Source organism: Balaenoptera physalus, assembly GCF_965194825.1.
Source record: "Balaenoptera physalus genome assembly, chromosome: 8".
Classification (NCBI taxonomy): Eukaryota; Metazoa; Chordata; class Mammalia; order Artiodactyla; family Balaenopteridae; genus Balaenoptera; species Balaenoptera physalus.
The window spans coordinates 61,788,830-61,803,502 of NC_138887.1; the positions used below are offsets into that span (position 1 = coordinate 61,788,830).

General features: G+C 44.8%; 1 protein-coding gene across 19 annotated transcripts in view; it reads left to right on the forward strand.

Annotated features, from left to right (window-relative positions):
- The window catches only part of ICA1 (islet cell autoantigen 1), a 141,852-nt gene extending 139,634 nt beyond the window's left edge, over positions 1-2,218 (forward strand). For all 19 annotated transcript variants that reach the window (XM_082471907.1, XM_082471896.1, XM_082471902.1 and 16 more), the window contains one exon: positions 1,945-2,218. In XM_082471907.1, the coding sequence (XP_082328033.1) occupies positions 1,945-2,066 (122 nt within the window). In that variant the 3' untranslated portion in view covers positions 2,067-2,218. The remainder of the gene's footprint in view (positions 1-1,944) is intronic.
- Positions 2,219-14,673: the final 12,455 nt, after the last annotated feature.

Consider the following 14,673-nt stretch of genomic DNA (forward strand, 5'->3'; position numbering starts at 1 on the left):
AGTAAGGGAGAAAAGGCCACTGAGGTTGGCGATCCTTAGCTGAAAATACCATTGCTTCCACCAGACAAGGCATTTGGTTAGTGCTTTTCAGGAAGAGCCAGGTGTCTTAGTTGTCAAAAGAGGGCCTTTGAAGCTTGTGAAATCTGTTCTTTTGAGACAAAACATCTGCATTTGCAGCTCTCTCTCTTTCTTTGGTCATCACCCACTTTCCCTGTGTTGACCACAGGAAGTTAAAGGAAGTGCCAATTTTATTATCATCAGAAAGCATTCCCTTGATGTTTTTTGGGTGTCGTGCAAATAGTTGCACCTGGTTTTCCCTCCGGCAGTGGAGGTCTGGGGAATGTGAGGACCCCCAAGCCCCTGAGGTATAGTTACCTGACGCCTCACAGCAGGGCCACACCCACCATCGGAAGGTGCTGGGAAGGGGAGGGGAGCTGTGGAGAGTGTTTTCGCTGGTGCTGTCTCTAAGATATCTTGATATTCTCTATCAAGAACACACTAATCCTCCTAAGTCAATCTTGCCCCATACAGTTTCCTTGTGTGACCTCCTACATGACTAAAGAAAGAGAAATTACTCCCTTTTTTTTAAAAAAAATGATGTCTCCCCCGCTCCCACCAAGCTGTATTGAGATCTCTGAAGTCTCAGTTTATCATATCAAAATAAACCAAGTGTTCTGGGGGCTAACTGCACACAATGTGAAATTAATGTTACATAGTAATAACTTGCACAGTTACTAACTAGTCTTGCTTGCAATAGCTTATCTCCATAATAGATGCATTGTTATCTCATTATAAAATAATATATCCACAGGAGACTTTGAACAACAAAGGGAGGAGAATCAGAAGTATAAAGTGATCAGTACACTGTCTTAATGTTTAAGTGCTTTTTAGCGAAAAGATTAAAAGCCCTGTGTATGTTGGTATAATCCCATCAATATTCTCTATCACTCTCATATAACCACTTTTAGCAACTTGTGCTACCAATATTTTTTGAGACTCTTTTCAACCAGATGGCAAGCACATTCCTAGCTGCTCTCAGCTAGAAGGATAACCTGTCAGAGAGACATTTACTTCATGCTTTTGATACTCCCACCCGTTGGAGAAAGAAAAAAAGCATGGGTCATCCAAGCCAAGGAACTTAGATTCTCATGTGGAATGATTTATGTAGAGAAGAGCCCCCAACTTATTTGTAAATCACTTGCATCAGGTGCTCTTTTGAAAATGTTCTCCTCATCTGGAAAATAATTTGGCTCTGTAATCGTGGCACTCAAGAAGTTAGGGCAGGTGGTTTGGTGAAAGGACAGCTGAAGGCTGTTCCACTGAGGCTGGAGTGTAAGGGGTATGGGGGCAATTTAGAGCCCCGTGGGGAAGGGGAGGCCTGTCACAGGCCCCCTTCCTCTGATGGGAGAGGGTTAAAGAAGGCAGTGACCTTGAGAGAAGAGGGGCAGTCAGGCCTAGGTGCCATCCTCCCCCCCTCCCCCCTTCTGGACCTGTTGCTTTGAAGGCTGAAAAGAGTAACCACGGTGTTTCTCTTAACCCAGCAGATCTGAAAAGATTCCTCCAGGAAGCACCTTGCTTCTTGAGACATTCAGTGTGATTTCTGAAATGACTGATATTTCCTGGTGGCGGTGAAGCATGGGGCCTGGGGTTTCAGGCAGCTCTGCGGGCTGTGGCCATCGCTGGGTGGAGGTGCAGGTGTGGGTTAACACAAAGGATCACTGTGCACTGAACTGTATAAAGACCATGGTTTAAAAATGTTACTCAGCCAACCGGCCGACAGGGGGGCATGGAATACCCTAACAAGGTTTAGAGACAAAGAGCAATGGGGTTTGTCAGATTGAGCGTCCTGCCTCTTCAAGATGCCCCTGGACCCACCTGCCTGCAGCCTGGCAGAGGTGGGAGTTAGCAAGGTAGGTGTGCTCATGTTTGCTCTTTTCTCCCCAGAGCCTGCCAAGCCCTCCTCGGACCTGACTGCCTGGTTCAGCCTTTTCGCCGATCTCGACCCATTATCAAATCCTGATGCTGTTGGGAAAACCGACAAAGAACATGAATTGCTGAATGCATGAGTCTGCAGCCTCCAGGAAGGAGCCCACAAGCGGCTCCAAATCAGCACACCCGGGGGCTTGCAGATGTAGGAAGTGATCAGTATGCTGTTTTAATATTTACGTGCCATTTTAATAAAATGAAAGGGTCAAAGGCCCTGTTTATATTGGTATAATTATTTACTTTTATTTGGTATAAAGGGTTCCCGTGTGTTCTCTACGTGGACCTGACGATACAGGGTGATCTGGGAGCGGTTTCCAGGCCCACCGTTTTCCTGCCCACAACTGCATCGTGCCGACGTGTCCCTGGGCTGCTACGAGGTCCAAGTTCAAATCATAAACCTTCTTTTTGTTAGGTTTAAATAAGGTGTCCTACAGCCTCAGAGGCGGCGGGAGGCTAGGGAGGCTTAAATGCCTCCTCTCGTACCCCCTTGCCCGTGTCCCGCCTTAGAGGGGGGCTGTAGGGAGACTCCCTCTTCCTGCCGAGCCACCTTCGGAGAGCTCTGGGTGAAGCTCCCGCCAACCAAAGACTCTGTCCCACAGCCCCTGCCTGCTGTGCGGTGGGTTCTCTCAAGGGCAGTGAGCTTGTCGGGGCTGCACAAATCCCTCTGCGGAAAGCAGCCATGTCTGCAGATCCCCGCTCTCCTTTAGTCCTCTCCATGGCTGGAATTCAAAAGCATGTATTTCTGGAGCCCCTTGTGACATTAACTGTTTTGTTTTTTCAATTAAACGTAAAAGATATTTGACACGCAAAGTCAAGTTAATAAACGAGTCTGTAGTGTGGACTCAGTGGGGAGGTGCTGTGGGAGTAGAGGCTGGAGAGGGCCGGGGGAGAAGGACGGGTCCCACCTGCATGAAGCTGCTGATGTGACCCATGCATCCCCCAGGTACGGCAGTGGGGGAGGGGCGGGGACTCTCGCCAGCGCGGGCAGGGGTGAGGGCGGCAGTTCTGCGTGTGGGCACATAAGCGACTCAGATAATCCACCTTTGTCAGAGACCCCAGGGCTGGTGCCTCTCCTTCCCGCCCGTGTCACCGGTGAGGGGCTGAGAGGCCACACACGTCCGCAGAAGCCCGTGTTCCACGCCTTTCACTGAGTCGGGGCGGAGTCTACGACGGACTAGCCAGGCCTTGGTTCTACGAGCTCAGCTGGGCCGGGAGGTGTTAGGAGCGCAGCTGCGCTCCTGCAGCCTCAGTCCCCAGCCCCTAAAGGGTCTCCTGGGGCCACTTCTCCACGTGCACAGAGACGCTGGGCCTGCCCAGCCCAGGGGAGGCCCAGCCTGGCGCCCGGCCTGCGGAAGGCGCTCCCCCCTCTGCGCGGGAGGAGACGCAGGTAAGACGGCACCGGGACCCCGGCGGTGCGGATGTGGCTTGTTCAGCTCAGCTCACTTCCGGGCCGGGGCAGCGCGGCTCTCCACAGGGGTCTCTCTCGTTAGAATCTCATTTAGCAGATTCCTCAGCCCGGCATTCGTGGTCTTTGAGGAGATGGGTGTGCAGCCCCGGGGCCCCAGCTCACTACCCTGCCCCCACCCCTCAGGAGCCTCCTCAGACCCCCTCCCCCACAGGGACCTCTCAAAGTGTAGCCCGCAGTTTTCCGTCGGAGAAATGCTCCTCATCTCCCTCCCTTGTCCTCCCATCTCCTCAGAAGGCCTGTGCTGTATGCATCTGCCTCTACCACCGGGTGTTGCGATCCCAGAAAACAAGGCCTCTATTTCCCCAAATCTTCTCTGCCTCCCCAGTAATGAGCGCCCTGGAGTCACCTTGTAAGCACTGGATTAATGATTGCTGAATGGAGCTGCCCTGTGTGGAATGTTGATTAAGGCCTCATAGTTTCATCCTGGGTCCCATTTGTTTGCAGCTGTAAAAACCCACAGCAGCCCCTGTAAGGCGGTGAAGCAGGAGGACCTGACTCCCTCTGTCCAGGCTGGAGGCCCAGGGAGCTTGGCTGGCGGAGGGCAAGGGGTGCGGGGTTCTTTTCTGTTGAATGGATCACTTTAAATACTAACAGGTTGCATTTTACGGTTGATCTGTGCGTGAAGGGGAGAAGAGGACTGTGGTCATTGGACAGCCTTTGCTACAATTAAAAAAAAAAAAAAAGAGGCATTTTTCTCCCTGGATTTTTACATTTTTGTTAAAAAAAAAAAAAAAGATTCAATTCCCTGTCCCATCTGCAGTCCTCTCGGCCAGGCTCTTGATCCCTCTTGATAGGTGTGTTTCGATCGTGGCTCACACAAAGCCCCTTCGACCACCTCTCCAGTTCTAGGAGAAGCAGCTGCTGCCTGATTCTCTTTTAAGCGTCCTGTGTGTTGGCCCAGCCAGGGGGCTTCTTCTGGGACCCACCTCGGGGCCGGGCTGTCTTCGTCTAGAAATCGAAGGTGCCTCACCTCTTCGTGCCCTGTCTTGCTTCTGCTTAATTTTCATCCCATGTCGTGAGGCTGCTCTGAATTCTCAGGGACATTCAGAGAGCACCTGCTCCTTGAACACTTCTATCCCTTGGAGGTGCAAGTCTCCCTTCCCCACTCCCCCTGTCTCAGCTAATATAGAAAGAATATTCACATTTACGGGAGGGAGCCAGAATGTTTCTATTTGCACTTTATAGATTCATTGCCTTCAAAACGTAATTTTAGAAATGTCAAGTTGATTTTGAGTTCTGGGAGAGTGGGAAAAGCATCCGTCAGCTTCAGAATTAGAAATGTGCCAACTTAGAAAGAACCAGCACTTGTTGTTATCAGAGGTTTATGCCCAAGAAAATGTTACCTGCTCAGAACTGGCAGCCTTGGGAGCCCTGAGTTGCCAGTTGGCGTGTAGGTGGGGCTCACCATCATGTTGTGGCCAGTGTTGACACTGGGTGTGGGCCAGGGCTGAGGCCCGCCCCAAGGCTGCCATGTGAGGCTGCCTAGCCCTCTGGGTTAAGATGGCACCCACCAGACCTCTCCTGCCCATGCTTCAGCTCCAGGGGCCAATTAACCAAACTCTATGCTTTTCTCTCGGAGACCCCTCCCCAAGGGCTGACCCTGGCAGTGGCTCAGGGCTAACTATTAGCACTGTTTGATTTTGCCAGTATATCAAAGTTGCTTCTGTCTTTGTGATCAACTAGTGTCCTCCAGACAGGCCATGGTCGTTAATCCTCTGCTTTGGTTTAAACCATCTCCCAGTCCCAGTCCCAGTGTAATGATGTAGGTCTCTTTAGCTTTGTTGGAAAATAGATTTCAGGTTGGAGGCAACTCCAAATGATTGGCAATGGCTGCCAAGAATTCTGCATTGAGAAGAATTCTTATAAATGAGTGATATTTGTGATGGGTACAGGGCAGGGAGTGGTGGCAACAGTGCTATATAATTACCAGCACTACATTAGACCTTGCCTTTCATGCAGCTTTTAGATTTAACAACTTCTTCTTATCCTTCTCCTTCTTTCTGCTTTTCTTCTTCTTCTTTCTCCTCTTCCTCCCCTTCCTCTTCTTTTAATCAAAAATGGCTAGGATTTGGCAACATTGACAGAGGGGCATGCATGAATGAGAAAAGCAGAAAGTTCAAAGAACACATTACTGACACCTAATTCAACTCAAACTCAAACAACAACAACAAAAAGTGGGGGTGGATTTATTTGCTCAGGTAACTAAAAAGTCCAGGTGTAGGCTTTCATGCATGGCTGGATCTAGGGGCTCAAATGATGTTCTCAACAATTATCCCCTCTTCAGCTCCCAGCTCTGTGTTGCTTCATTCCAACAGACTCTTCTCATAAGGAGGCCAAAAGGCCACCAGCATCTCCAGCCAAAGTCTTGATTTGAGTCTGCCTTTTGTCCTTGGTCCAATCATCAGTCAACCACTGGGGTGAAAAATAGGCTATTTGCCCAGCTTTTCATGAGCCTATCCCTGGAGCTCAACCCTCAAGGACTGACAGTAAAGAAAAGATAGTTCCTTAAGGGAAAACTAGGGTGCCATTACTAGAGGAAGAGGGAATGGACCTTGGGAAGGAGAACGCAATAGCGATCCACTCTAGTTTCCTCTGGAAGGACTTTGAGGAGACACTGTGTAGTCTTTCCAGAGGGAGATGGAATGAGCTGTGTTAAAGAACTGGAATGTTTTCCAGGAACCCCACTGGGGTCCCTTTTGAGGTCACCCCCAGCACTGGGGCTGGAAGGCTTGGTGCTCTCAGTGGCCCATGGAGGATCCCTACCTTGCAGCTGACCTATAGCTGACTTCAGGAAAGTCAGAAGGGATCACAGAGCTCTTTGTATCCAATCTGCTCATATCCAGGTGACGAGACTGAGGGACCCAAGGGACATAAAAGACATATAAGTTAGTGGAAAACCAAGACTAGAGCCCACATTGCCTGACTCCTGGGCCAAGGCTTCTTTTACTTCAAGGTGTTTGCTAGAAACTGAGAGCTGAGGTTTTAGACCAGTCATTAAATTACACCCTTTGGAATAGAATCTAGCACAGTAATATAGGGCAGTCATTAGAGTTTGGGTTCTGAAGCTGGACAAATCTGTAGATACCAAAATTAACAGAAGCAATGCACAGTTACTCTAAAGCAATGGGAGGCTTGTAATCAGAAACACCAATCCAGCAGAAGCAGAGAGGTATAGACCAGACACGGGGTGGAGCAGGGGAGAGGGCAGGTGGTGGCCAGACCTTAGAGACAGCCCGGGCTGCTCCAGTGCTCTCAGTTAGACTTCTTTGATCAACTGACGAACCTCTTTGAAAATAGGATCTTTGGCTTTAATACAAAATATACACCTATGTCCTGCCTTCTGATGATTAATCAGTAAGAGACTGACCTGAGGACTCTATTGCTCTCAACAGGCCCAAATGCTGGCTCTAGAGTTCTCAAGAGGAGCCACAGTCATTGTGTCCTCCTGGAGAAGAATATGATTATTCTCAATGGAATTCTGGGGCCACTGAGGCTCTCTGTCACATCTCTTCCTTTCCCCGCTGGTCCAATGGCCTGACACTCTGGTGGCACTTCCAGTATGTTCAAGGGCACTGAGATGCTCCTCTTTCCACTGCTAGGAACCCTGCCCCACCCACCTCCCCACCCCCCCCCCGGTGGGAACAGCAATCTCAGTGTTGGATAACTGCTGGCTCTGGCATTAGGGTGGTGATTTCATGACGTGGCCCAGCAGAGAGCTGATTGGAAGTGCCCAGGAAACCTCTAAAACCCGACAGAGGCCGCCTCTGCCAGTGAGGGATGAGGCAATCAATTTTAGAAATGCCTCATCAGTAGAGGCTGGATTATGTATCAGCTCTCTGGGGCTTCCTTCTCCAGCTACTACCCAGGGAGCTCTTTTATTGATTTTGATCCGAGGTGTCTCCTTGCTGTTTCTGGCCCTGAACTGTGGGTGCCCAAGGGTCTGTCTCACATTTAGAGTATCCCCCACTGTGCCCCTGTCCCCAGCACAGACAGAAGGCATTCTTAGGATGCAGCGCTGGACAGGTCAACATCCTTGCTTCCATCCTTTTCCAGCACCTCATTGCTATTTCTGATGGCTGGGTTCTAAATTCTTTCTGCCTTACTATAGAGTCTATTCTGGCCCAGGGATTTATGGACCTCTTAGCATCAAGAGTTCTGTACATCCTCTGAGATCATATGTAATTTTTTGTGAAAATGCACCTCTGTGGATTTTTTTTCCTGAGGAAATGGTCTAGAGCTCCCATAAATCCTCAAAGGGGTCGATGAACGATAAAAGTCAGAAACATTCATGCTAATCATCAGAGGTTTCATGCTGATGCTGAGGGCACCGATGTGATTGGAACTTCCTATGAGCCCTGAAATCCCGCATCGTCCGTGTGTCTGCAAGCCAGAGGCTCCCTGGACTGCGTTTCCCTGCAGGGAAGTCACAGCCATTCTGTCCTGTTTCCTCTCTCCTTGCCCTTAATGGCTGAATTGGCCACACGTGGGGTGGGCTCAGTAGTCAAACTGAGGGGTATTTTTATCCTGCCCTTAATGGCTGAATTGGCCACACGTGGGGTGGGCTCAGTAGTCAAACTGAAGGGTATTTTTATCCTGCCAGTAGGAGCTGCCATCCTGGATGAGCTGTGACTTTGGCTCCAGCTTGAAGGAAGAAGCTGGCAGGAGAGAACAAATCCTGACGACCTACTAGCCTGAGCTCTTGCTACCTGCAGTCTGCCACCCATCTGTTAGCTGCCCTCAGAACCAGCCCTGGGGGAGCCCTTGCCTCTTTATCTTGGGCTTCAATGGGGAGCCTGTGGTGAGAGCAGCCCAGGGCCAAGCAGGTTTTTCTTCCCTAGAAACCAGGCCTATGGTTAAAGATGAAGCACCTGGAGAGGAGAGAGGGGTGGGTCCAGGGTGAAGCCGGAAGTGTCCTGGTCTCCTGGCCTGGTTTCCGGGGGTGGGCGGGGTGAGCAGAGCCGGGCTGCTTGTAGAGGCCTGAGCAGGGAGGACTAGGGGGTCTGCGGGAGGACAGGGTCAGAGGCGCACCCCTGGGCCTCTCGCCTGAGGAGCCTGGGTGGTGGGAGCCGGACAGACCACCCAGCGGAGAGCGAGGAACGGTGCAAACGCCAGGCAGTGGACGGCAGAGAAGGAGGTAGGGCCCTGCAGTGAATGTCCCTGAGGACATCAGAGGCAGAGATGTTAGGCTAATGTGACCATGTTTATGGCTGTACTACCTTCGCTCTTTCTGACCCTACATAGATTGTGGAAAATAAAAACAGCTGTTATCCATGAGGAACTCTGCTGGGCACTGTGCCACGTGCACGTAAGCCCACTCATCGTCTTAACTATCCTATGTGGTAGGATTTTATTTTTTGGTGTGTGTGTGTGTGTATTTAAAAAAATTTTTTTTAATTGAGTTACAATTCACATACCATAGAATTCACCCTTTTAAAGTGTATGATTCAGTGCTTTTTAGTGTACTCACAAGGTTATGCAACCATCACCATTATCTAATTCCAGAGCATGTTTTATTACCCCCAAAGGAAACTCTGTAACCTGTTATCAGTGACTCCCTATTCCACCCTACCCCAGACCCTGGCAACCACTAATCTGCTTTCTATCTCTATGAATTTACCTATAATGGACAGAATGGGATAATGTAGTCTTTTGTAACTGGCTTCTTTTGTTACTCAGCCCAACTTCCGTTGACTCGCCAGTGTGCATTAAAGCCAATCTATTGACACTGGGTTGTGGTGAAAGAAAGTGCAGCATTTATTGCAGGGCACCAAGCAAGTAGTACCAGAAGCTAACTTCCAAAGGAAAAGGCCCAAACTCCCTGATGGCTTTCAGGGAACGGTTTTTAAAGCAGGGTGAGGGAGAAGGTTGTGGGGTACGTGATCAGCTCGTGGACATTCTTCTGACTGGTTGGTGGTGAGGTAATCAGGAGTCAACATCATCAACCTTCTGGTTCTAATCAGTCTGGGGTCTACGTGCTTGTGGTCAGCATTCAGTTAACTTCTTCCACCTGGTGGGGGTTTCAGTAGCTGCAAAACAGCTCAAGGATATGGCTCAGAATATTATCTATAGCCCTTGAGGAGGAGCTAAAGGTCCTTGACTTTGTTTAATGGCTAAACTACTATTATTTTGTCTTGCTTGACTGTTTTCCTTTGTTTCTGCATTTCCTTGCGTCTCTAATTAAATTTGTTCTTTGGAACTCGGGGAAAGCCTAGGAGGCTAAAGTTTTTCTATAAACAAGAGGTAGATGGAGGATATGGAGGGGTCTGTCCAGGGAAGACCCCATAGCGTTCTACTTGATTACAATCCCTTCTTTTCTTTCATATTCCTCAAACTTGACGGGGAACCAGTGCAGGACAAGAAAGGGAATAAAGTTTTGGTTAGAGAAGTTAATCATTAACTCGGCAGAGGAACTCACTTTTCGGAGGACTTGGTTTTAGCCCCTACTCTGTTTCAACTTTCCCCAAATCTTTGAGGGAATGGGGCTCTGGATACTTCCCGCTGAAATGGGGCATAGTCCTGCCTCAGTCTGGGGAATGGACACAGAGTTGGATATACTCCCCAGTTCCAAGCTTAGCATCAGCATTTCGTATTATGAAAACATTACCTCTCTCTTTGATTGCTTTGTCATAATACCTGTACAAAGGTTGGAAAATTAGTAGACATATTACAATAAGGATAATGATTAAAATGCACCTTGTAGTAGTCCCCAAAATGGTCCTCCTATTTTAGATGGCAACCAGGAAAATAAGTTTTGGAGTGGGTCCTCTTTACATACATCCAGTAAACAAGTAGCCTTTTGAATTATTCCATATTTGCGTTTCAACTTTTCCAGGTTTTCTTTTTAATTGAAGTATAGTCAATTTACAGTTGTGTTAAATTATAGTAATTTATAGTTATGTTAGTTTCTGGTATATAGCAAAGTGATTCAGTTATACATATATAATATATATACATACACATACATATGTATATATGTATGTATGTATACACACATATATATTCTTTTTCATATTCTTTTCCATTATAGTTTATTATAAGATATTGAATATAGTTCACTGTACTATGCAGTAGGACCTTGTTGTTTATCTATTTTATATATAGCAGTTTGTATCTGCTAATCCCAAACTCCTAATTTATCTCTTCTCTCCCTCTTTCCCCTTTGGTAACCATAGTTTGTTTTCTATGCCTTTGAGGCTGTTTCTGTTTTGTAAGCTCACTTGTATCATATTTTAGATTCCACATATAAGTGATATCATATGATATTTGTCTTTCTCTGTCTGACTTACTTCACTTAGTATGATAATTTCTAGGTCCATCCATGTTGCTTCACATAGCATTATTTCATTCTTTTTTATGGCTGAGTAGTATTCCATTGTGTATATATACCACATCTTCTTCATCCATTCATCTGTTGATGGACACTTGGGTTGCTTCCATGTCTTGACTATTGTAAATAGTGCTGCTATGAACATTGGGGTACATGTATCTTTTCGAATTAGAGTTTTTGTCTTTTCTAGATATATACCCAGGAGTGGGATTGCTGGATCATATGGTAGCTCTATTTTTAGTTTTTTAAAGAACCTCCATACTATTCTCCATAGTGGCTGCACTAATTTACATTCCCACCAACAGTGTAGGAGGGTTCCCTTTTCTCCACACCCTCTCCAGCGTTTATTATTTGTAGACTTTTTGATGACAGCCATACTGACTGGTGTGAGGTGATACCTCATTGTAGTTTTGATTTATTTGATTTGATTGATTTATTTGATTTCTCCAGTAATTAGTGATGTTGAGCATCTTTTGATGTGCCTCTTGGCCATCTGTATGTCTTCTTTAGAGAAATGTCTAACTCTTCTGCCCATTTTTTGATTGGGTTGTTTTTTTGTTATTGAGTTGTATGAGTGTATATTTTGGAAATTAAACCCTCGGTCGCATCATTTGCAAATATTTTCTCCCATTCCCTAGGTTGTCTTTTTATTTTGTTTATGGTTTCCTTTGCTGTGCAAAAGCTTATAAGTTTGATTAAGTCCCATTTGTTTATTTTTGCCTTTATTTCTATTGCCTTGGGAGACCTAAGAAAATATTGCTATGATTTATGTCAGAGAACGTTTTGCCTGTGTTCTCTTCTAGGAGTTTCATGATGTCACATCTTATATTTAAGTCTTTAAGCCATTTTGAGTTTATTTTTGTGTATGATATGAGGGAGTGTTCTAACTTCATTGATTTACATGCAGCTGTCCAGTCCAGAGATACAAATTATACATAACAGGAGCTATTGGTCAATACACATATGTCTCCTTTTTTGCCAAAATATAATATAAAGCAATTTTATTGTCTAATACTATTCTGGCTAAAGAATCTAGGGCCTAGCTGGGAGGCTATAGCTTGAGCTGCCTTGTTTGCCACTACTATTCCTGAAGTAAGAGAAAGGTTTCACAGTTACGAGAGGAGACCTTGAGACCGTAAGGTTGCAGTTGGCAGCTGCTAGCAGATATTGTTTTGAGAACATCTGGTGGTGTCCTTGAGTCTGATACTGTTTAGAAAACTCAAGTTCTCAGTAATATAGTAAAATAGTCTGAAACCACGTCCATAATGGCCATCCAGCTCTATTTTGGATGCCTGAACTACAGTTATTCCATTTTTTAAAAAAGTAATTTTTTCTTCAGTGGTTAAAGCAGATGTACAATGTATGTTTAGTAGGCCACAAACGGGCTGTTTTGGTTAGCCTAAAGTTCAATTTAAGTCATGTATAAGCCAGAATTACTTTCCCAGACCTCAATATGTGAAAATTTCCTCCACATTTCCCACTTTTGATAGAAAGCATTAATAATCAAAATAATTGTCCCTTGTTGCCAGGATGGTTGCTGCCTGCCCTGGGTCCATGATGTCCCTCGGTGCTAGGCCTACTTTGTGTGTGTGTGTGTGTGTGTGTGTGTGTGTGTGTGTGTGTGTGTGTGTATGTGTATATAATTTGCCTACTTATCCACATTGGGAGAAAATAATCAGACAAAATAAATAAGCACAGAGGTATGCTGATGGGGAAACACTTTGTAGGCTATACATTTTTATCAGTTACACTGAATTGTCATGCAAAACATTGTACATGTGCTTCAAGCAGTAGACCTAAAGCAAGGAGTGGTATGTGTCATGAGTAGTTATACTCTGTGACAACTTCATTAGAGAATTTTCTTTCCATCTTAAACACTGGGGGCAAAAATGGTTAGAAGTAAAACAATAACTTTCAGTGTTGATAGGGAGACAAAGTTTTGGTAAAGAGTTCAATTAAATTAGTATGATAGGGCTTATAGACCTGGTCTGGATTCTTGGGTTAGCTGCCTACCATTGCTGTCATCCTCTTTTTGTCCTGGTGTGGATATTATTTGGGATCAATAGACCTTTCTATAGACCAGTCCAATGCAGAGGTCTTTCCTAAGTGGGAAATATGAATTAAAGAGTTAACTCCCTTCAGTTTCATTGTGCATGAGGTATTTAAGAATACTTGATAAGGGTTCTTTAAACGATGCCTTTTCCAGTGTGCATAATCTCCTGGTTGCAGGTCATGGGGCATCTGATCTTCATCCAAAGATACAGTACTGTGATTGACTTCAGAAACAAGCTTAGAATATCCTCCTAATAACTCAGACTTTATAATAATGTAACATAGCAACAAGGAGCTACTTGGGAAGTGAGTCTTAAGCAGTAAATATTGACCTCAATTAACAAAACTAGAATTTAATATCCATTGAAACATAATCTTTTTCTTTCTAAAATTGCCCTCATTTTTACCAAATATAGCCAAATTAAAACTAATTTGTTTGCAAAGTAAGTCTGGTTAATTGATCACATAGGCCCTTTTAAATTAGTTTTGCTGGAACTTTTCATAAGGAACCTCAGATTGAACTTTTAAAAAGCCTCTCAAGACCAGGAAAGCCATACCATGGGCTTGTCGTCAGATTGTGCCTGCAATATCTATAGATTTGGGTGAATTTCTCTCTTCTTGAAGTCCCCCAAATATCTTGAGATTCCTGCACCTGTCAGGAGGTGACCTCTCTTATTCACCTGATAAGGCTGCTGGAAACCCAAGAATTTCAAATTTCTGGAAGGATCAGGTAGAGGGAAAAGATAAGTGTTTCAATTTTACTTACAAAAATGTAATTTACCAAGTTGTTATAAATTATAATTAGCTTAAGGGGAAGGGTTTCCTTATATCTGGAAAACAGATTAAAAGCCAATAATATTTTGGACAAAAACCATAAAATTATAACCATATTTATCAGTTCATTCAGTCCTATGTAACTAATCCTTTCTGTTAACAGTTTTATGAAACCATCAGGGTTTCCATTACAATTCTTTAATTTTTTACTCAGTTCAGCAGTATTATCTGAAAGTTATCAGAAACCTGTACTTGTCAAAAAGTCCTTTCTTTGAATCTTCATGATGACGAAGCATTTTTGCAAAAGCATCAGAGTGAAACAATAACTGTTTATGAATGACAAAAGACATAAGAAGGCATGGTTAAAGATCTGATTGCAATGCAGTTGACAAACGGACTTAGCCAAGTTGCTGTGACATACATTTTAAGGTAATAACTAGAATTATGACTGATAACATTCTATCAAGGCATATTTAAATTTTAGGAACTTCCTATAATTTCTAGAACATTTATATTAATGACATCCATATAGTATAACTTAAGAAGGTTTATCCCTCGTGTGATAATGCTTCCCATGTAATTTAACATACCAAATAATCCTAGTTGGTTTAATATTTCTCTCTCAGGTGCCTTAGGGGCCCTCTGAAGTATCCCAAAGTTAGCTGGAGGTCAAAAGAACTTTAATTAGAATTTGATATTGGGGAAGTTTGTCAAAAATATCAAAAAGTTTTCAAAACACTTGGTCAAATAAGATCATAGGTCACTGTGAAACAATAGTTTTCACTTAACCAAAGTGACAAAATATTTTAAGAGCAAATACAGGTCATTTAAAGTCTGTCCCAGGAAGGTCCCATAGGCTTCTGCTTGGTTACACTTTCACTTTGCATAATATTTTTAAAGTTCATCCATGTTGTATCATATACCAGTACTTCATTCCTTTTTATTGCTGAATTAGTAGCTGTATGGATATGACACAATTTATTTTTCCAGTCAGCAACTGATGGGTATTTGAATGGTTTCTACTTTTTGGCTATTATGAATAATGCCACTGTGAACAGTTGTGTGC